This window comes from Bidens hawaiensis, unplaced genomic scaffold (assembly GCF_021521415.1).
Source record: "Bidens hawaiensis isolate Kalapana, Puna unplaced genomic scaffold, B.hawaiensis_p1.1 tig00000935_1, whole genome shotgun sequence".
Classification (NCBI taxonomy): domain Eukaryota; kingdom Viridiplantae; phylum Streptophyta; class Magnoliopsida; order Asterales; family Asteraceae; genus Bidens; species Bidens hawaiensis.
In genome coordinates, this window is record NW_027491054.1 from 2,972,454 (window position 1) to 2,994,796 (window position 22,343).

At 39.2% G+C, this 22,343-nt stretch overlaps 1 protein-coding gene and 1 pseudogene across 2 annotated transcripts; both read right to left on the reverse strand.

The window, feature by feature from the left end:
• Nucleotides 1-8,315: 8,315 nt before the first annotated feature.
• Nucleotides 8,316-8,816, reverse strand: LOC143548488 (uncharacterized). Its single transcript, XM_077039645.1, has one exon. The coding sequence runs from the start codon at nt 8,814-8,816 to the stop codon at nt 8,316-8,318; it is 501 nt and encodes a 166-aa protein (XP_076895760.1).
• An 8,838-nt stretch (nt 8,817-17,654) lies between these two features.
• On the reverse strand, nt 17,655-20,620 carry LOC143548740 (phosphatidylinositol 4-kinase gamma 5 pseudogene; annotated as a pseudogene). The gene is made up of 3 exons (XR_013138005.1): nt 20,263-20,620; nt 19,978-20,031; nt 17,655-19,890 (listed from the first exon to the last, which is right to left on the reverse strand). The product of XR_013138005.1 is annotated as a phosphatidylinositol 4-kinase gamma 5 pseudogene (transcript).
• Nucleotides 20,621-22,343: the final 1,723 nt, after the last annotated feature.

Below are 22,343 nucleotides of genomic sequence, written 5' to 3' on the forward strand. Positions count from 1 at the left end.
CTAATCCTAAGCATAATATGTGTGCTTACTTGAATGAAGAAGATCCCAAAGCGAAGAAATTTGCAGTGATTATGCCATTCTTGAGGAGATTCAGAATTTTCAAAGCCATTACACATTCTGTGGATCCATATGAGAGTATAGTGTCTGATTTCTGGAAGAATGCTAAGTTGTTTGGGAAAGATATTCACTCTACAGTGCAAGGTTAAAAGATTGTGGTAGATGAAGCTTTGATCAGGAAGGTTTTAGAGTTTGGGGATGAATCGTCAGATCCAATTGAGCTTGATGAACAGTTGGTCAAAAGGTTGCATGCTTCGTATGGGTTATAGAGATTCTTTGAACAGACTAGCTTTAAAGAAGACCGGATTATCCCGACTATACAAGTACCTGGTACAAGTGGTTGTTCACTGTCTCAGTCATCGTCAACGAGTATATGATGATATTCTTGACTATCAGATGAGTATAATGGCTGCACTTTGTTTGAATCTGAAGTATAACTTCTCTCGTATGATTTTGGACAATATAAAGATGAATTCTGGAGATGAGCAGTGGTGGCAGTATCCACGTTTAGTGCAGCTGTTTGTTGAGGAAGTTTTTCCTCAAGTCAAGAAGGAAGGACCGAAGATTTTTCTTGATCATGTGACTGGTAATAATCTAGCCAAGTTAGCCACTTAAAATAAAGTGAAAGAAGAAGATATTCCTAAATTCAGAGGTTTATTTGGGCACTTGAAGAATCCAGACTATGTTGCTCTAACTGAGAACAAGTGGAGGAATGATGGTAGTGATTCAAATCGGGAAGAGGAGATTAGATTGATGTTGGATTATAAACCAGTGGGTAAACGGTTTATTAAGATTGAGTCGGAATCGGAAAAAGAATTAGTGGCTCCGAAGAAAAAGAAACAAAAGATTATCAAGAAAGAGGTTGTTACACCGGTAACACAAGAAGAGGTGTACTCTGCTGTAACGATTCCGGCGGAATCAGGTATACCCTAACCGGTATATACTATTTATGTGTTATTTAATAATGAATATATGAATTATAATGTGTTTATACGAGTATGTATGATTCATAGTACGGATTATACTCGATTATACAATTAATCGTATTGGAAATACGATTAACCGATTAACGGTTGTTGAAGCCCGAACGAATCGGGGATACATTATAGACGAGATATATAATATTTAGTGATGTTTGCGAAGTGTTAAAGCTTCGGGATAAGTGAATTAAAGCACAGAAAAGAATTTTCGATTTAATGGTACGTCGGTACGTTAAACGAAACCTTTAATACCAAACCGAGCAAGAGACGATCGATCAAGCCGAAAAAGATGCGCAATTATTAATAATATGATGTTTTAAGTTAATAAATGTCATGGTTTAAGTTTTTAAAGTTTTTAAATTGGTTTTATATAAATTTCATTTTTTAAGCCGAAAACGACCGTTTTAGCCTCGTTTTAAACCGAATTAAACATTTAACCGAAAAACGAACTGAACCAGATTATCCAAAACGTTATCCAGATTACAGGAATCCAAACTTGTGGCTAGGAATGGAGAGGTGGGTCCCACCCCACCCCCCATGGATTCCGATCGGCTTAAGGGGGGATCACCCCATGGCTTGTTATTTTTTTTAAAACACAAACATCAACAATCTTCCTTTCCTCTCAAGATCATGATCTAAAACCGAGAATTTTTAGCAAGAAAACAAGGTAATGAGCGGGTTATATACTTTTCCATCTTCGTTTCTTGAGTTTGTTTGCAAGAAAATGAGGTTTCAAAGAAGAAAACCGATTCTTGCATGACCAAGTGATGTATACGGGTTATACAAGGGATCTTGGTCCAAGAAAGGAGTTAAACGAACCAAAAACGAATTTTTACGGTTTAAATCTTTGTTTTTATATCATAACCGAAACCATGAAAGAAATGGCTTGATTTTGGGTGTAACTTGCTTGGTGTGGTGTTATTGTGCTTGTAGGTGTTGTATCTAGTTGATAGCAAAGGCTAGAAAGCGAAATCCTTGCGATTTGAAGCTAGAAACACAAGGTAGTTTGGTTTTTGTGTAATGTTTGTGATTTGGACAGATTGTGATGTGTTTAGAGTTAGGTCATGAAATTTTACAGAGATGATCTACACATGAAAATATGAGATCTGTGAAATGTTGGTAATTTTTGGACAAAGGATGAATATTTGGTGAATTTAATGCTCGGTTTTGGCCAAAAATGGTGAAAAATAGTTAAATATCATGAAAAATTCTGGAAAATTGCAGATAAGCTTTTTATAACATGTAAAAGTCACACACAAAATTTTAGGTCCGTTGGAGAAGTCTAAGTAGGCTTTTCGGTTAAACGAGTTCTAGGGTTTTCTAGCTCGGTCTTAGTGAAAATGGCATTTAAAAAGGGATTTTGGTTCTGGAAAAATTACAGGGGACTAGGTGGATGGCAGGGGTCATCCAGGAAAAATTTGGGATTTTTCTAAGGTCGTTTGGTATTTACGACATATTTAGTGTTTAAATGGTGTTTAAAAATAGATAAATAAATTTTAAATATAAAAATTAATTCTGAAAATATTTTTATAAAATTCCCCGCTGTCAAAAAGTGTTTTGTGCAAAATTTCAAGATCCGGGATTAAACGGATAATTGTTGGTGCAAAAACAAACTTTTAAAGCTTAAAACGCGTAAACCGGTAAAGTTCGCATAAGCGAACTGACTGGTGTATAAAAACCCTAAAAATGAACTATTTTCATATAATTGAGTTAAACAAGTAAAAATAAATCATCCGAAAATAATTCGGATGATTTGGGTACCTTTTACCCGATTTAACAGTTTCCGGTACACTAGTGACGGAAACGGGTCCCGCGGCCAAACGGGGCGTCTAAAACGAGCTCTAAATTCACAACTATAATTAAATTATCAGTCAACAACTATTTTCGGGTCGTGTGTGACCAAACTCATTTTTGAAACGTAAAAACGGATAACCGTGCTAGGCACGCAAAACGGGAAAAACGACTAATAGTAATTTTGACTAGTGAACTCTAAACGATATCACAATCTGAGTCCGGAGAAGTGTTTCTGGGTTAACACTACCCCCGGAACGAGTACAGTACGGGGTTAACAGGGTTCCCAGACGCACCGGTTAACACGGTTAAAGTTATATTAATAGTGATTGTATAGTAACGAATTTAGGGATCGTATTACAGATCCGGACTAGTAGCTGGCATACTGTGTTACTTAATTGCTTACGATAAGGTGAGTTTCACGAGCCCCTTTTCCTGAATTGTTTTTTTAATATTTTCCCGAGGCGGAAAGCATGTTGTTACTAAAATGTTTAAGTACATACTGAACGCATGGATTTGCGTGTATTTATATATGTTTTATTGTACGGGAATCGTACGGAAATGTACTAAGATGGTAATTGTCTGAGTTACTAACATTGTAAGGCCCCGCAACACGAGTGATTAACTGAAAGCCGGTAGAGTGTGGATAGTACTATTGGTCCGACAAACCCAACTGGTCCGGCATGGATTTGCTGATGTTTCCTTGCCAGTTGCACATGTCTATTTTGGGTGTTATATATACTTTGCTATGTAATGTTAGGCATAGCGGTTTGGGGCAGGTTCGTGGGCGGAGTATGCCACGGGGTTGTGTGTGATAGTCAGAGGTTTCACTTGTGGGCTCAGCATAATTACATCGATAATATATGATTATTATAATGATTTGTCACTGTTTATTTAAATTAGTGAAACTCACCAACTATTCGTAGTTGACCCGTTTTCTTTACATGCTTTTTAGGTACCACCAAACTGGAATAATTGCTACATGCTTGACGATGCGTGCTTTTTGTGGAAGCTTGATGATCTTTATTTTGTATTAAATATGTTAATGTACTGTTGGTAAAACTTATGTGCTATCGCCTAGACGATAACTAAACTCGGAACAATGTAATATGGTGTAAATTAATGTAGTGGTGTTTTCTTTATAAGCAATGCTGTTGATATCAGATGTGTCTGTTGCATCCCGTTTACCTTTCCGCTGCGGTTACGGGGTGTTACATCTGCTACGTCGGATAAGGATCCTGAGGAAACTGAATCAGATTCTGAGGGTAGGCGCATGAGGTTAGCAAACCCGCGTGCCCGATTCGAGAAAAAGGCTGAGAGCTCCAGAAAAAGGAAGTCTGCAGATGAACAAGATGAGTCTTATGTACCTAAAGAGGTGGTTGAGAAGCAGGTTAAACCAAAGGCAGTTTGAATCAAGAAAAAGTCTAAGAGGGCTACATTACCGAAGTTGAAACTTATTGGTGAGCCAGATATTTAAGTAACTGAGGTTGTTGTGACTCTAATGAATCCAGATTTTGTAGTTGAAGAAACTGTCGTAGATTTGGGGAGAGATGATAATGTGTTGAAGACACCAGTTGTGGAACCATCTCCATAAGTACAAGAGCCTCATGTATCACCTAAAGTAACTGAAAAAGTTCCGGGTTTCAGTTTACGTCACTTGATGCAAGCTGCTTTGGTGATTTCCCGACATTCAGAGATCATGATTCGTTAAAATCTATTGTTACAGAACAAGGCATTAAGATTGAGAGTCAGGTGGCTGAGAATGAAAGATTATGCAAAGAGAATGCTGATCAGAAGAGAATTATTGATGAAGAGAGTTAAGACGTAAGCAGCAAGCTAATTTGTTACATCTCCACATGAGATATTTTACTGTTTTGGAAGAGAAGTTGGGTCTTAATTTCAGAGGAGAGGTTGAGAAGTCAGATGATACAGTGTTCACCAAAGTCTATGGTGGTGAAGCACTTGCTGAAGAAATAAAATTCAAGATGCAGTATGATCAAGACAGAGTTGATGCTAAAGGGAAAGGAACGGTGGAAGAACCAAGTATCCAAGTTGAAATTCTAGAAGTAGGTGGTTCATAGTTTTGTTCTGGTTGTTGAAGCTGAAAAGGTTGTTGAGCTTGTGATTGAACCGGTGGTAGTGGAACCTGTAATTCTTGAATCTGTGATTGCACCGGAAGCACCAATAGAACCAGTTGTTGATCTAGGTGAGGAAGAAGAATATGATGATGATTTTCCAGATCATGATGATTTTGATAATATTGATAAAGATGATCCAAGTTCGGGTGGTGGACTTGGAGTGTTGATTGGTTTGAGTTCAAATACAGTTATTGAATCTGTTACTAAACCAGTTGTCAAAAGTGAGCCTATTCAGGAACAAACTCAGGCTGGTGGTAATATAGATGAGCTTGTATTGATCCGATTGCTTATAAGCCTCCTGTTAGATTTTCATCTACTGGATAGTTAGAAGAGGGGGAGATTGAGGTGACTAGAGCTGATCTAGCCCGTATGCTGAATGTGACTGAAGAGGAATTTATATTCGATTTTGAGAAAGATTTAGGATCGATTGATGAAGAAAATGTTGTTCTGGTGAATGAATCTATACAAGAGGAGGAATTAGAAAAAGAGCCGGTGACCTACTTCAATGAAAATCAAGAATTTCCAGAATTTGATGAAGAATTTGATGAAGAGATTGAGATATTGAGTCAGGAATTGGATAGTCAAGGTAGCCCGATACCGTCTGCCAAAGGCAAGTCTACTGAGGAAGTAGAGGTTAATAGTCAGGAACAGGAAGATTGGTTTGAACGACGAAAGATAGAGCCTAAGTGTATATACTTGAATCCTGTCAAGTATTATAAGAAAGAGAACGATGTAAAACTCGGGAAAGTGGTGAGTATTGCTTATCTTCCAAAGATAAGGAAAATTTTAGTCAGGAGAACATATGGAGTGCAATATTTTGAGAGTCTTTGCGAGTTGATATCATTGTCGTGGATGGACGTTGTTGATATTGTTGAAAAGGAGTTATTGAATTGTCCAAAGCGAGGGCCGGTGAAGGAAATCTGAGATTTCATTAAAAGGCAGGCGAAATGTAGATTCAGGAGTTGGACTCCACGAACACCATTCCTTTATGTGTCTCGTGTGAAGACAGATCCTAAAACCGGTGATCTTGTAAAGACATGGAGGTACGAGCAGCCACAAACCTTGAAGATTATTCCTATGTACCCAATGGAACATGACTTTCACGTATACTTCAGATGGTGGTACTATGATGAGAATTGGGGATAAGCTCAGATTGTGCTGAATAGAGATGGGGTATGGGATGTGATTGATGTTATGGACCCGATGTGGTTGGTAAATTGCTCAGAAAAAGACATAGAGACGTTACACAAGTGCAAGATTCAAGTGTCTCGTGAAAAGCATCATGCGTCTGCTATGCAATACTAGAAAGTGGTGAAGATCTGTCATAGATACAAGATTCATTCTAGTGAAGTTTGGAGGAGCAAATGGTTTAAAATGCGTGAAGAGGAAGAACAGAAGGAGAAAGAGCGTGAACAAGAGATAAAAGAAAATGTTAGAATTGCTTCGTTGAAGAAATACCAATACAAAGGTGTTGGAGTGTCAATTCCCACTAATCAGAAGCCTTCAACCAAACGCTCATGGGAAAACATGAGGAGGGAGTACAGGGAAAAGGTTTTTGGGATGAAAGAATGAAGTTTGAAGATCAAGACCTAGCAACATCCAAGGGGGAGTTTGTTAGAGCATAATGTCTATTGCTAGGGTCTTAGTTTTGATTGTCTAGGGCTTTAAATGTCATTTGTAAATGTTAGGGTATATGTTTAGCGCATAAGTCCTTGGGACCGCATATGTGATGCGGCGCATAACATATGCGCTGTATAAGATATATGCCCCAAATGTACTTTCATGTGTTTCCTATAAATAGGGGACTTATGCGTGATTAACTAGACTTTTGGTCATTCATGTCATATGCTAGAGAGAGAAAGTTCCTAAAGTGTCATGTCTTGTAAACTTTTGATATAATCAATGAAGTATGTGCTTAATGTTACTTGTGATGTTCATTCTCATTGTATTCCGCACCTTGAGACATAAGCTGTAACTCTATCAGATCCTAATCAGTGTCTACATCAAGTTCCTTCAGGAATAACGTGGTCTGTGATGGCCATGGGGATAACGTGGTCTATGACGGCCATGGGGATAACGTGACTAAATTACACGAAACTAAGATATTACCAGATTACCCTCCAAGGCCCTAATCAATTTTTCTTCCCACGTATGTTCTGTTCGTTACCAGCAACACCTCTATCACCATCTCTAACAATGGCATCAACCATATATCAGAAAACACCTCGACTGCTTTGAACCATCGTTGTCTCCTTAACTTATTTGAACCGTCTTCGGAGTCGCTTAGTCTGCTTTGAACCATCTCTTCACCTGTTCGATTCCAATGATGAGGCTACTAGCTTCTAGATTCCGCAGGTCTGACGAGGTGATAGGATTAACTAGCAGAGATTGTTCAGATCTGGTTTAGGGGAAAACCATAACGATTGCCGGTGAAGAAGTTGGTGGTCGTAGATTTTGCCGGAAACGAACAAGGAATTGTAAAGAAGAAAAATGGTTTGTGGCCTTAGGGGCAATCTAGTAAATAGCAATTTGATATTGTTTAAAGTGTATTAATATAATTTTAGCAAGTAAGTATAGTAATATATGTTAGTAATTTTAATAATGTAACATTTCAAATATACAATTTAAGTTTTTAAGTGGCATTTATGATAAAATCAAAATTATGTTGGTTTTTTATGTGTAAAATTTTGCCAAGGGACTTTTATGAAATTATATAACGTATGTTGATTTTTATGTCCAAAAATTTGTTTAGGGACTTTTATGAGCAAAATCAGAAAGTATGTCGGTTTTTGATGGTATTTTCGTATTATAAAGACAACCCACATAAACCCGTTACAGATTCTTGCAATAGGTCCACATCAGAGAAAGCTATAAGAAATTTTATGATTTTTCTGCTGCAAACTGGTTTATTATATACCGAATGGTAAGACCGTTAGCTAAAGAGAAAATCTTTTTGACTATCTTAACTTTTGGAACATATAAATTTTGAAAATCAAAGAAAGAATCTCACTGGGGGAGTGTTTGGCCTAGCTTTTATCTTTTAGCTTATGTTTGTATTTTAAAATGAGCTTGTAGTTTATTTTTTATTATTTGATAAGCTCCTTTTATGTGTTTAGATTAGCTTATATTCTACAAAGTTGATAAGCTCTTTTTAAGTGTTTTTGTTAGCTTTTTTTATTTAGCTTATGTTAGTAAAACGACCAAAAGGGGCATGGTTATATATTATCACATAACTTATATTTTATATGTATCTACTTTATTTTTATGAGTTATACTGTCATTTTTGAATAAATTTATATCGAGAATGACGTAAAACTTCTACAAAAATACATTAATATTCAATAAACATTCATCTTTGTTTGGTTAGATCTTCTGCAATCATATCTCTAACTACACTCATGTATAAATAATCTATTCTAAGTTGTGTACTCGTGTCTTCATCTATTTCATTAATGTCATTAGACCTTTGACTATCAATACCATTATTTGGAGTGTAAGATTCTTGTTGCGCCTTGTTAAATCCTTCATCACATGTATCATTTTTTCTAATATAATTATGAATTACCGTAGATGCTAGCACGATATTCACCTCATAGGTATAATTTGATATGCATATACTGTAATATCTCCCATCTAGCCTTCCATACTCTAAAAGTCGTTCAATGACATTTATCAATGATGAATGATGGTAGTTAAATATCTCTTTATGCCCTCTAGGAGCACGACTAGCAACCGTTTTTTCACGACGAAAATCTGGTATATGATAAGGAATGTTGTTTTCTTTATATGGAGCAAGATAACCCCTAGTATTTGGATATCCAGCATCAACAACGTAATATTTATCCACCATTTACCTCTTATTAATTATGCATCAATAAGTTGTTAAATTTTTACAGTAATAAATTGCCTCTTATTAATTATCCATCATTTAGGCCATGGGGTATACTCTAACGCCCAACAAAGGTTAGGATGACATGACACTTTAAATATTCATTAAATCACGCCCCGCTAGTGTTTAGTTTGTTAAAAAAGCCCATGGATTATGCTTTTCACCGGTTATAATGAACAATATGCATTAATTATGCATTAATTACTAATTGATTTGTTAAAAACTAATATGAGTGATATAGAGTTAAATATATTAAACTATTTTCTTTTAGGGCAAATGGGTAACTTACACTCTTACACAATAAAGCTTCTTTAAATAAGCTAAAAACCATCTTCAAATAAGCTTATTCAAATTAGCTAAACCAAGCGTGATTACTTTAGGGTTAAGCTCTTGTGTCATTGAACTAATAATCATCGGTTATTGCAATCCAATTGGTTTTCATAACATAAATTGGTAATTGGGTAATTGTGTCAACAATTCGGTTAAAGTATCGTTTGTCATCACAATCAAACTAATACGTCTAGTAGTTACTGCCCAATCGAGTCAGTTGAATCTGCGATTAAGTTTAATATCACATCACTTGAACCTAGAGTGAATGCCTTTTCTAATTATTGTTTACAAACTTCAAAACTAATCGTGTTTTCTAAATCATCTTTTCATTTGCTTGACATCGACTGTCTGCTTAGAATAATTAAGTAATTAGTTTAAATAATGAATTTGACTTGCACTTTCCTTTGATTCCTTGAGGAGATGACATTACTTATCCGTACTAGTTATATGTATTTAAGTCCATAAAATACTTGTTTTTGATTAGACCACGACATCTACATCAGTGTGCGAGGCCTCCGATTGGTGGAATTCCTTACATGACTGGCGACTCACACCTTCTTTCATACCATCAAGCTATAAACACCGCTCAAACCCCAACGGTAAGAGGATCGGAACTTCTACATGGGAATACTCACTAGTGTTCCGTGATAACTTGTATTCAGTATTTATCCAGCCTCCCATACTGATTCTCATGCCGGAGGGTAGTTACGTGAAGACCCCCCCCCCCTCAGCTCGTAGTGAGCTCACGGTGTTCTATTTTGTAGGTGAAAACGCTCAGATCTGCCATATTATGCTCCACCCCTGTGGGAAAGACTAAGTGTTAACCTAAGGACTAAGTGATTAGGCCAAGGGTTAATCTAGTGTTTCTTCATTGGTTTCATCCGTGCATTTTTGCAAGAATTAGCTTTCATAAAATCTTCATCTTCTCGGTCGAAATGAGTGTTAAAACACCTACCCCTACACGCGGGACAGATGTTAGTCGTCCAGCAAAGGGCGAATACGGTGCAAGACACCACAGTTAAAAACATTGAGGGCACCGTTAACGCATCCAATCCTCCATCCCATTTTACGATAACTGCGAGCACCAGATTCTATCTGCGTCAGCAACTGCAAACTCCGTTTCAGCCAAGCATCATGGCATGGTGGGAAGCAGAGCAAGAGAAACTCATGGAAAGGATGCAAGAGAAATTTTCATCTAGAGTTCAACGTAAAACTCTGTTTGGCTGGGCCCTGAGTAGCAATGAGGCGCATGACCAAGCCAAGCACGAGTCTGCCCCTCAGAGGCATCAAGTGGCGGAATCCAATTCTGTGAGCTCAACGTGGCGAACGAGTTAGAACCCAGCTGGGGAACCAAATTCGGGTCCACCGCTCGCGCCACATGGCCTCCTCAATAAAAGATGACCAGGATTACGAGGAAAGTCAAGAGAGGGCAAGCACTCACGATACACCTCAAAAGTCATTGAGTATCATCCTGACAATTAAGTTAACTTCTCCAAACCCTATAGACCAATAGCTTCGACGGACAAGTCCAAGTTCATCAGGAAGATCGCAGAAGCAGGATTGCTCGCGAATCCAAAAATCCCACCAACGGTAGGAAAGTATGATGCTCTGACCGGTCCAAATGATCACTTAAAGACCTTCATCACTGCTGGATTGGTCTCAGGGTGAACCATGCCCCTTTGGTGCCACGTGTTCACGTTAAAACTGATGGGCGCCACTCAAAAATGGTTTTAACGCCTGCCGGAGGGGCGAATCACAAGCTGGAATGACTTAGCATACAAGTTAACCCAACATTTCAGTCAACAAAGGCACCATGTTAGCGAACCAGCTGATATCCTCAATGTCACTTGCCGACACAACGGAAGCATCAAATATTTCATCACCCGATTAAATAAAGATGGGCTCAACATTGGCAGAATTCGCGATAAACTCGTGTGCGCGGCCTTCCGGCAGAACATGCGGTGCGATGACCTCATCTCCACCCTCACAGGTCGCGATTGCATGTCGTAGAGCTGGGACGCCATCATGACGGTGGCGAAGCACTACGCATGCACTGTGAAAAAATTAGGGAGAGGTCTTCCACGGGACGACGCGCGGAATGTTCTCAATCAAGCCAGGAAAGACAAGAGTAAGACTGGGCCAGTTTGGTCAAGAATAAACCACGAGGTGTCATCCTCAAACTCCCACCCGCTCTTCGGCCAGAAAGGTAAGTAGAAAGGGCAACAGCAAAAACATAGATGGGCGCCGCAAACCAAAAGTCCTTCAGAGATCATGCTCTTTGAGGGCATTGAGTTCAGGAAACCGCAACTGCTTAAGCAGCGAACAAACATGGATAGCCATACCATAGATCAGTGCTACTACCTCAAGGACGCTATTGAGGAGTATGTGAAGAATGGAAATTGGATCACCTAGTCAAGACCATCCGTGGTGGCGGAAAGAGGAGTGCCGGATATGATGGCTGAAGATCAGGAAAGAAAATCAGGGATCTCCACGTCAACATGTTTAGGGCGCATGCCAAGGGAAGGAAGCGCCCAGAAGCAGATCACACGGCATGGAAGGAAGAACAAGCCATCTTCCCATGGGTCAAGGGCGGAGCCAACAAAAAATCCCCACTAATCATTACCGCGGTCTTTGACCATTACCGAACCTCCCACTTCTTCATCGACACCGGAGCAACGTCAGACATCATGTATCGGCAATGTTTCGACCTGCTAGGTGATAAAGACAAGCGCCAGAATCAAACCGGTGAATGCGCCTATTGTGGATCAGGAGTTACAAGATCAGATTGGCAGAAACTTGGAAGTTTTCATGGATGATCTAGTCATCATGAGCGCGGAGGAGCTCTCGTTGATCTAAGAAATCGAAGAGACCTTTAACACGCTCCGCCAAATAAGCATGAAGCTCAACCCAGAAAAATGGTCCTTCGGAATGAATGAGGGGAAATTCCTAGGCGTCATCATCACTAAGATGGCTTCAAAGACAACTCGTAGAAGGTGGGGACAATCATCAAAATTCCATCTCCCGCAACCTTACAAACAGGTCCAAACACCTAATGGTCGTTTTGTGGCGTTGAATAGATTTTTGGAAAACCATGCCGATAAGTCATTCCCGTTCGTGTCCACCCTCCGCAACTACCTCACGAAGACGTAGTTCCGCTGGACCCCAGAGGCGTAATCTGTATTACAAGAAATCAACTTCCGGTTGATCGAACTCCTCATGATGACTGCACCACTACCGAAGGAGCCACTAGCGTTATATCTCTCCACTTCAGATAGGGTGATCAACGTTGTACTAATGATAGACAGGGATAAGGTGCAAACCCCCATCTCCTGTGTCAGCCACACATAGGGTGAATGGTCCCAAAAGGGACGGGAAAAAGCCACTAGAAAGGTCATCCACCATGTATCAAAGGCACTGGCCAACTGTGCCCAAGAGACATGGTCGAAGCACGCTTACAGACACATAAGTCATATACTCTACCCTCGAGAAACTGGTACTCGCGCTAGTACAAGCTTCGCGTTGCCTGCATAGGTACTTCCAAGGACATCAGGTCAATGTTCTAACCATTTACAAGCTTTACAATCTACTTTGCAAACAGGAACTCTTGAGAAGGCTTGCAAAATGGGCCATCGAGTTAGAAAAACATGCGATAGAATATAAGCGAAGACCCACGATCAAGGGTCAGGTGTTGGCTGACTTCATCATGAAATTACCCGCAGCACGGGAAGATGAATGCTGTGGGGAAATGGAACCTCCCGTGGCACAAGAGAAGGAAAACATTTGGAAGCTCTACATGGAAGGAGCTTCAAATGATGAAGGTTCAGGTACCGGACTGAGACCATAGATCCTGAAGGCCATGAATTCACATACGCCGTTCGTCTTGATTTTAAAAGGCACAAATAACGAGGCGGAATATGAAGCCTTCCTGGATGGCCTCAGGATCGCACGAAAGCTTGGCGCCAAACACCAGGAAGCCCAATGGACTCAAGGTTGGTAGCAAGTCAAATTGGAGTGTCTTTTGAAGCCAAGGACGAACAAATGGCTTTATACCTGGCCCAAGCCAACGCGTTAATGCAAAACTTTGCTACATGCAAGGTAAGGCATATCAAGTGAAGTGAAAATAAACAAGCTGAGACACTAAGCAAATTAGCATCAGTCAGCTTTGAGCATTTGCCTCATAGAGCTCCTCAGCACCTCTTCAGTTCCCATAAAAGAGTTTTACATCATCACTACAGGCACCGCATCCAGGATGACACCAATTATTAATTCTTTTCTGTTGGTATCTTACCAGGAAGTAAGGCGGAGGCTAGGAAGATACACCATAAGGCGCTGAATTATCAGATGAAAGATGGCATTTTGTATCAGTAATCTTACATAGGACCGCTCCTCCGATGCATGGACTCATAAGATGCCAACTATCTCTTAAGAGAGATCCATGAAGGCATCTATGGGGCACACGCAGGTCCGCATATGGTGGTAGCAAAAATCATGAACGCAGGGTACTGCTGGCCAGGCATGCATGTGGACACTGAAAAACAAATCCGTAAATGTGGTACATGTCAACGCCATGCGCCAAATACCCTCTGTCCGAAGAACAACATGATATCAATCACTATCGCGTGGCAATTTCAGAAATGGGCCATTGGCATAACGGGGCCATTTCCAGAAGTGCGGGGGCGGGCGAAATTTTTGATAGTCGCGGTCAACTACTTCACCAAATGGATAGAAGCCAAGCATGTAGCTACTATCAACGCCGCCAACGTGAGGAAGTTCATATGTGACTTCATCATCTGTCGATTTAGCTTAACCATGAACATAGTCAGCAACAAAGGAACGAAGTTCACCGACCACCACGTGAAAGCCTGGATCGCAGAACTGCAAATCTCATAAATTTTACATCTGTGGCGCATCCACAAGGCAATGGGGAAGTCGAGCGCGCTAATAGCAGCATCGTCGATGGAATTAAGAGAAGGTTAGACCATTATAGATCTGGCTGGGTAGACCAGATTGCGCATTTCCTTTGGGCCCTCAGAACACAAAGGAACACAAGCAACTCTAAAACACCATTTAGCCTCACTTATGGCACAGAAATTATGGTCCCGGTGGAAATAGGTCTACCCTCCCTGCGCGTCCTAACCGTGAAAGAAAACAACGACGAGCAGTTCCGCATTGATTTGATGCTCCTAGAAGAACAAAGAAAGTTGGTTGCGATGCACAAACACAATTACAAGCACCAACTCCAACAATATTGCAATGCCAAGGTTAAGATCAGCGAGTTTAATATCGGAGATTACGTCCTCCGCAACAACTAGGCATCAAACGTTCAAGCCAGGCAAGTTATCTCCAAATTGGGAAGGACCTTATCGAGTTACTAAGGTCCTAAGCAAAGGCGCTTATGCATTAAATAAAATCGATAACACGCCTATTTCGTGAACCTGGAACGCGGCGCGGCTACGAAGCTGTTATATGTAAACCGATTTCATTTTTTTGTAAAAGCGGGCCTAAGGCCACATTACTAATGAAAACGACACTCCGTCATAGCGATTTAAGTTGGCGTTAACCAAAGTTATGTATTTAAATTTTGTATTTCAAGATTGGCGATATAACAGGATATTCCATTCCTAAGTTGGCGACATAACAAAGTAAATATTTACAAGCAATGATATGGAAGCATTTCATTTCATTCATAAAAATAATTATTTACAAAAGTGGATATCAACATCCGATGAATCATTACAATTTGCATAAGCCTGTTCTACTTATGTACAAATCTAATCCTGGCATGGAGAGGCTTCATAGTCTACTCTCTCTTCTTCTCGTTCTCCTTAAGAACTATGTTTTTCTGAGCTACACTATAAAAAATATTTTAATAAGTTTCATAGGGCTTCTCGACTTTGTCATAATGACAACATAAAAAACAACATGTTAACCCATTCAATTTTGTGAATATTTTGTTTCATTTGAGCATAATTTAGCATGTCATGCTTCCCATTTGATGTTCTTATCGCCATTAAAAGAAAAATTAATATTGACATAAATATTTCAAATTTGATAAAAGTTAAGCATTGATAGGCATGGGGGTGGCATTTCGAAAGTGTTCGCAATGTTTTCTTAAATTTTAATAGTTGATGGGAAAATAGTCAGTTTGCCAAATCCCGAACCTTTTGATTATTTCAAAAAATGCCTTAAAAATAAATTTGAAACCCGAATCATATTTAAAATTTTAACTTTCATACTTTTGACATTTTAAAGTCAACACTTTGAACTCATAACAAATTTGACGATAAATCTATTTTGCATTCTCAAACTTTTAAAAAAACTAGAAGTTTTCATTTTTGACCCTAACAAATTTTGACCAAAATATAGTTAACTTGTACTAAACAATCTATTTACCAACTTTTGACTCATAAAATCAAATTTAAGTTTCACAAAAAAACCCGAAACAATTTTCATTTGAGAAACATGATTTGTTGTTGATTTTTGGAATTCACCAGTATTTTGAATATATAATAAAATAATATGTTAATAATTATATTTATAATAATATATGGATATTATATAAATATAGTGTAAAAGGAAAGTGAATAATTATTGATTTATTATATATATTAAGGTATATTAGTTTTGAAGGGAAAAAATTATGAGAATTAATCAAAACATTACAAATGTCTTCATTTATTTTACTTTATTAGAATATAAGTAGATATACTAGTAGAGAACAAATTTAGGCATACTTGAAACTAGAAAAGATGCATACCAGATTGAATGAAACCCAATATAATTTGAAAAGTACTATCACAGTATCAATTTCACTTGAAACCCAATATAATTTGAAAAGTACTATCACAGTATCAATTTCACTTGCCAATGAAGTGGCACAAACCCCACATGATAGATATTGCCATATTGGTCATATATCGATGTTCATTGTTCGGTCACACAACGGTTTTGTGTCAAACCATTAATTATAGTTTAAGAAAATGGCAAATCAAAACAACCTAATTGATGAGGTTAGCTACACTAGCCAAACCATTCTTCGGTTTACTTAGGTGGTGTTTGTTTTTACTTAAAACATCTACAGGAGGCTTATGTCTACGGGGTGCAGACATAAGCTTCTGAAGACTGTTTGTTTTTTTTTTTAAATAAGATCTGCAAACTGCTTTTATGGTCTTAAAAAAGAAGCTATTGTTTAACTTCTTCACACATCTTCACACTTCTTAACATCCTATCAACACCCAATGTCTAAAACCACCACCACCCATCGTCCGCCGCCGCCACCACCAGCACCCACCATCCGCCGCCACCACCATCCACCACCGCCACCACCGTCCATCACCGCCACCACCCACCGTCCACCACCACCACCGTCCATCACCGCCACCACCCACCGTCCCCTACCACCACCCACCACCACCGTCCATCACCACCACCACCACCCACCACCACCACCCACCCGTTGGCCACAACCATCGTCCACCACCACCACCCACCGTCCATCACCACCACCCACCCGTCGGCCACAACCATCGTCCACTACCATCACTCTCCGTCCGCCCACCACCACCACCACCTACCATCCGCCACCAACACCGTCCACCACCCACCACCATCACCATCCATCACCACCACCCACCGTCCACCACCAACTATTTTGCTAGTCTACAGACGTTAAATGACTTCTATCTGCTGTGATATGTATGATCGGTAACTAATTTTCAGCTTATGCAGACGATACCCAGTTTATAAAACAAACAGTATTATATTTTCAAATTGCAGACCTTCAAACCACATTTTCAATTGCAGACATGAAATCAGATAAAATCAGATTGCAGACAGTTTTTGTCTTCAAATGTTATACATATAACTATATAAGTAGTTACATAAACAATCTAGAACCATTACATGAACCAAACCAAATAATTCTCAAACCAGCAACCGGATCAATTCATCAACCGATTTGATTTTATTTGAATTCGGTTAGTTTTAACAGGTTTATAAACTCACTGTCAAATTGGATTAGCGTCAAACCATCAATTATAGTTTTAGAAGATGGCAAGCTAAATCAGCGAGGTTGATTAGGTTACCCAGGTTAGCTAAATCATCCTTTGGTATTTACTTAGTTGAGGTTGATTAGGTTGCCCAGATTAGCTCAATCATCCATTGGTATTTACTTGGTTTAATTTGCTTTAATCGTTTGTTTGCGTTAAAGTATTAATGATTCATCAATGGTATGCATATAAATAATTACCTAAACAATCCCAACCATTAAACCAGAAACCCGAACCATATAAATCTCAAACCAACCAGCAGAAGCAATCAATTTGATTTTATTTGAATTCGGTCGGCTTTAACATAAAACATGTCGCTCCCGTCGAACTGCATTAGCATACAAAAACATGTAAAATGAAATCACCAACCATCCAACAGTAATGAAGTATGTGAACAACATGACATATTTACAATATATTTTTTTCATTCCTTTTAAAGCTTTTTTTGATTTTCCATACTACAAATTATTCATAAAACAAGTCTGTAAGGAAATAAATATTAAAGAACTCATTCAACAACTAAACCATCTCTTCAACCACTATTTACAAGCATACCCCTTATTCAACCAACCTCATACTCATTTCAAGACTCATTACTCATAAAACTATATCAGTACCTGCAAACTCTTTCAAAACTGGCAAGAAGTACCAAGCCTATGTAGTTGTTTCTGCCCTACACTTACCGACTTCCGGTTTGCAAAAGCCGGGCCTACAAGCTCTTGAAACTTTTCTAGAAAAACGCACCACTCTTCTTCGTTCATGTCTCCAAACTTCACAAAACTAGCACTTGCGGGTAACTGCTCGTTTGCACTCCTATGCCCGGATGATGAATTCACTCCATTTCCATTAATGTTACTGTATCCGTATCCGTATCCGTATCCATACCCATTGCTTTCGGATTTCGTTTTCAGGCTCTTGAGGTTATGTCCAGTAAACGAGTTGTTCTTTGGCAATACAGGCCGGTTCGACACCAAGCGGACCTTTCCCAAGCCAGCAAGTGGACCATCATCTTCTTCTTCCTCCTCTTCAATAGTTTCTTGAAGTTTGGAAAACGGGTTCCGCCCGAATCCAAAGTGGGAAGGCGTCGGGGTCGTGAAATCATCAGTGAAGTCGAAACCAGAATCATCACAACCGTCCATTTCAAACTGGAACGAATCTTCTTGACCGTTGAATTTAGGAGAAGATGTAAATGTCTCGCGTTCACTTTCCATCTCGGCAACCAGTCTTCTAGCTTCCATACATATTAACTCGAGCTCACTCGGTTCCTCTTCACCACGCCTAAATTCTCGACTCATCATCTCCCCAATTTCAGCAAGCGTAAGCCCGTAAGCTGCAGTTTCCTTGAGGAAAATGGTACAAAGAATCAACACCCGCAGAGAAGCCTCCCGGATCATAGGAAGCTCGGTTTTCAACATATCTGCATCGCGATATGGATTAAGATCTTGAATGTATTTCAGCTCTTCTTCAGTGAACGGGATTGAAGCTTGTGGCCAGTGGATCCATTCAAAATACGGGTCCTCTAAATTTTCAGGCAAGCAAAGACCGTGATCGATAGGTATGAGTTCCACTTGACCGAACCTCTGAACTCCATCATCATTAACCTTTTTAACTAAAAGATTCCCCGCGTGTCTATCTGTGTTGAAGATTCTAATATCTAATATACCAACACGATGAACCGCAGACACCGGGAAACTTGACGTTCCATGATCACTAGCATCAAAATCATGAGAGATGTATTGTTGCAGAGACGCAAGCTTGCTAAAATGTTTCATTTTTAGTGCTTTCTTGTTATTATTATTGTTGTTACCGCTTACGTTATCATTAATATTGAAAATTGAATGTGTAATCTTGACAAGTGCAGTCGGAGGTACATTGGCAAAGTGATCATAATCAAGCAGGTAAGCCGCCACCTCACGATAACCGGTCTCACCAACCCGAACTGATCGTTTCAACCCTGGTTGACCTAAAGCTCGACCCACAAATCCTTTCGGGTTATTAGGTGCAAACGGCTCCTCATCCGTCGGTTTCACAATCGCAACACTCTCGCCTCTACTGTTTCTAAAATAATAAGCACCACCAAGTCCACTCTGAACCGGGATCGGGTCAACACCAACCTTCATCGCCTTCACAATCTCCTTAACTAGCTGTTTCGTTTTCTTGAAACTGTCAAAATGCCCCAAGATCTCAATCGGACCACTCCAATCTCTCGGTTGCATATCCCTACCACTCGGAGACAGACATGGAGACGACGAGCTCCTGTGCATCCCACCTCGTGTCAACAGAAGAGGAGCATCATTACGAAACGCACTCAGATCATTTTTCAAAACCGTGTCCCCAAAAGTTAAACAACTTTCCTCAACCGGCACATTCAGCGCAACTTGCAACCTTCTCTTAACCGTGTGAGCATTATCACTCCGATCCAACTCCATCCCCAGCACGCAGCCAGTCTCGGTTTGAACAAAAACCCGTCTCCGGCCTGACGGTTTCACCACTTCCATCCCATCCTTCCCATGATACTCCCTCCCTAAGGGACTGTTGTAAACCGCTACAGCCATTTGTGTTTGAATCGGGCTGTCGTTACGAGACATTAACAAAGGGAGGTTGCACGGGTTGATGGATCTCACCTCTCCACCCAATGAGTCTCAAACTTAACACACCTTAAACCGATCCAATCCTGTTTAAACTTAGAGTCGAAAAACGATCATTAATCGCAAAAGCCGCTTCAAACCGATCCCGATTCACACAGATCTTATGTTTATAGCATTAGATTATAACTTGAACCAGAGGAGAAAGTAATACTGTCACAGAAACATAATAAACATACATAACAATCAGCTAATTTCATCAATCACTAATTAAACATTAATATGAGCAAATCAAACAGTAATTCACACTTAATTGGGTTAAAATAGACGAAATTTATGAACAATAATATGGGTAAAATTCATACAATCAATCGAATCATTAAATCGAACACATGCATGATTCAAAACCTCATTAAGAACCACAAACCAAATCAAAAAGCTTACCAGATCCCTAAATCGGAGACAAAATCACACAATGCAGATCATAGAACAAGGAACGGGTTGAATTCGAGATGATAATTAAAACATGACACCCAAAAGAACAAATTTCCGATGATGTTCGTCTTCCTCGTACCTTGTTCTGCACTCTCTCTCTAAATTAAGCTCACTTTCTCTCTCTAGCTCTGTCTTTGTCTCAGCTGAGGGTGTATGTAATTATAATCAGTTTTTAACTGCGGTTAACCAGAAGTAAAGAACGCGTTTTATGTGAGGTTAGATAACTAACCCTGGTTATGTTCAGGACTTATGGCTTTCGAAGGCTCTGGAAGATGGGGGATTGGCCGTTGATTTGAGGGAGTGATTTGATGGTGGCCGTTGGATTGGAGTGGGGTACAATGCTTGACTGTGACGTGGCTGATGGTCAGAGGCATGGGATTTTGATGTGCACTTTAATATTATTCAGTACTAAGTACTATTTAGTATTTACATAGGTTCGGTGTCTTCTTTATGAAAATCTTAAAAGGACAAACCACCAAAATAAATTACAACAAATATCGAGGCTGTAGATTCGAGTTTCGCATAAAAGTATTTTGATCAAAATGAGCTGGAGCTTTTTAGTTGTGAGTTTTCTTATGAATATGTGGGCCGAGTTATCATGTTAATTGTTATGTTCTTTAAACAGAATGGTGATTTATTTGTTAGGATGATCGATGACTCACGGTGATTGAGTCTTTATTATTAAAAAAAACAGAATAGAATAAATTACATTTGTTTACGTGAAAATTGATGGAACAAAATTTATATTATTGTTAATATAAAATGGAATGTAAACAATTTTTATTGTTGTATATAGGTCTTGCTTTGCATATGACACGATGTAAATAATCATGCCAACTTTATGACAGTAGGAATTAAGACGTGAAATCCGTCTCTTTTGGACCAAAACATGCAAAACGGTTCCAAATAAACTAAACATGATGGCTGATGAAATGTTTCCCAAGAAAAGAGTTTAAACTTTACCCTTACGTTATATATGTTTTACAAAAATTTTAATATTAATCGATCATTTGGGATTTGGTATTTTTCCTTTTTTTGGTGTCGAAGTACACTCGATCTGATTTACTTTGTTGTGCTTATAGTATGAGTTAATTATGGATAGAGTTATAAATAGAAAATTACAGCATGACTATGATCGAAGAAAGGCTCGTGTCGTATAGTAGTCATGACAAACCTAAACCTTTCATTGTCTATCTTTATGTTTATAAAATATTGTAAAGTCTAACTAAACTAAAAAGAATCAACTCTTTTCCTCTTAGTTCGCACGTACCATATTAAATCAATATTTTCCATAATCATTCAGACAAGTGAAATACCTTAATGTTCATAGAATAATGTTTGTATCAAGTGCAACAAACAATCTAATTATTATTGATGTTATATGATTACATTGTTTTCAGTATTGAAGATTCACCAATTTAATCCTTGATTAGGATCAAACCTATGTCTCAACCTTTCGAAGGTATTGCTTTGGCCGTCACGAGTTTAAATCAGATCAAACCTGTAAAACAGATCACCGTGAGCTCGTTACGAGAAGGATGCGATGTTACGAGAAGGATGCGATGTGGGTTTTTCTCGTAACCACCCTCCGGCGTGAGAATCAGTGACGTTTTCGGTGAGATATACCAGAAAGTATTATGTGACCGGCGGAATGCGTGTGTACCTCTTTGTTAATTGTACGGGGGTATTTATAATAGGGGGTAGAGAAGAATCATTAGCTGGGTTATTACTATTAAAATAGCCTTTCATTCACTTGAAGGGAGACATGGTTATCCCTGATTGATTGTAACAGCTAGCCATGTGCGATGCCATTAGAGAATGTCCTGCTGGCATGCTCTCATTTGTTCAGCTTTCACGTGCTCCTATTTGTGTTGATAAACGTTGCTATCATGGAATCTTTTGGTTATGATCAACTAACGGTGTCGCCTGTATCTCTTTTGCCTACGAATAGCTTCCATGGGCTTCTATAAGCTTTGATGTGGTTCTTGCGGGTGGCTCTTGTGGATTGTTCTTGCAATGGTGGGTCCGAC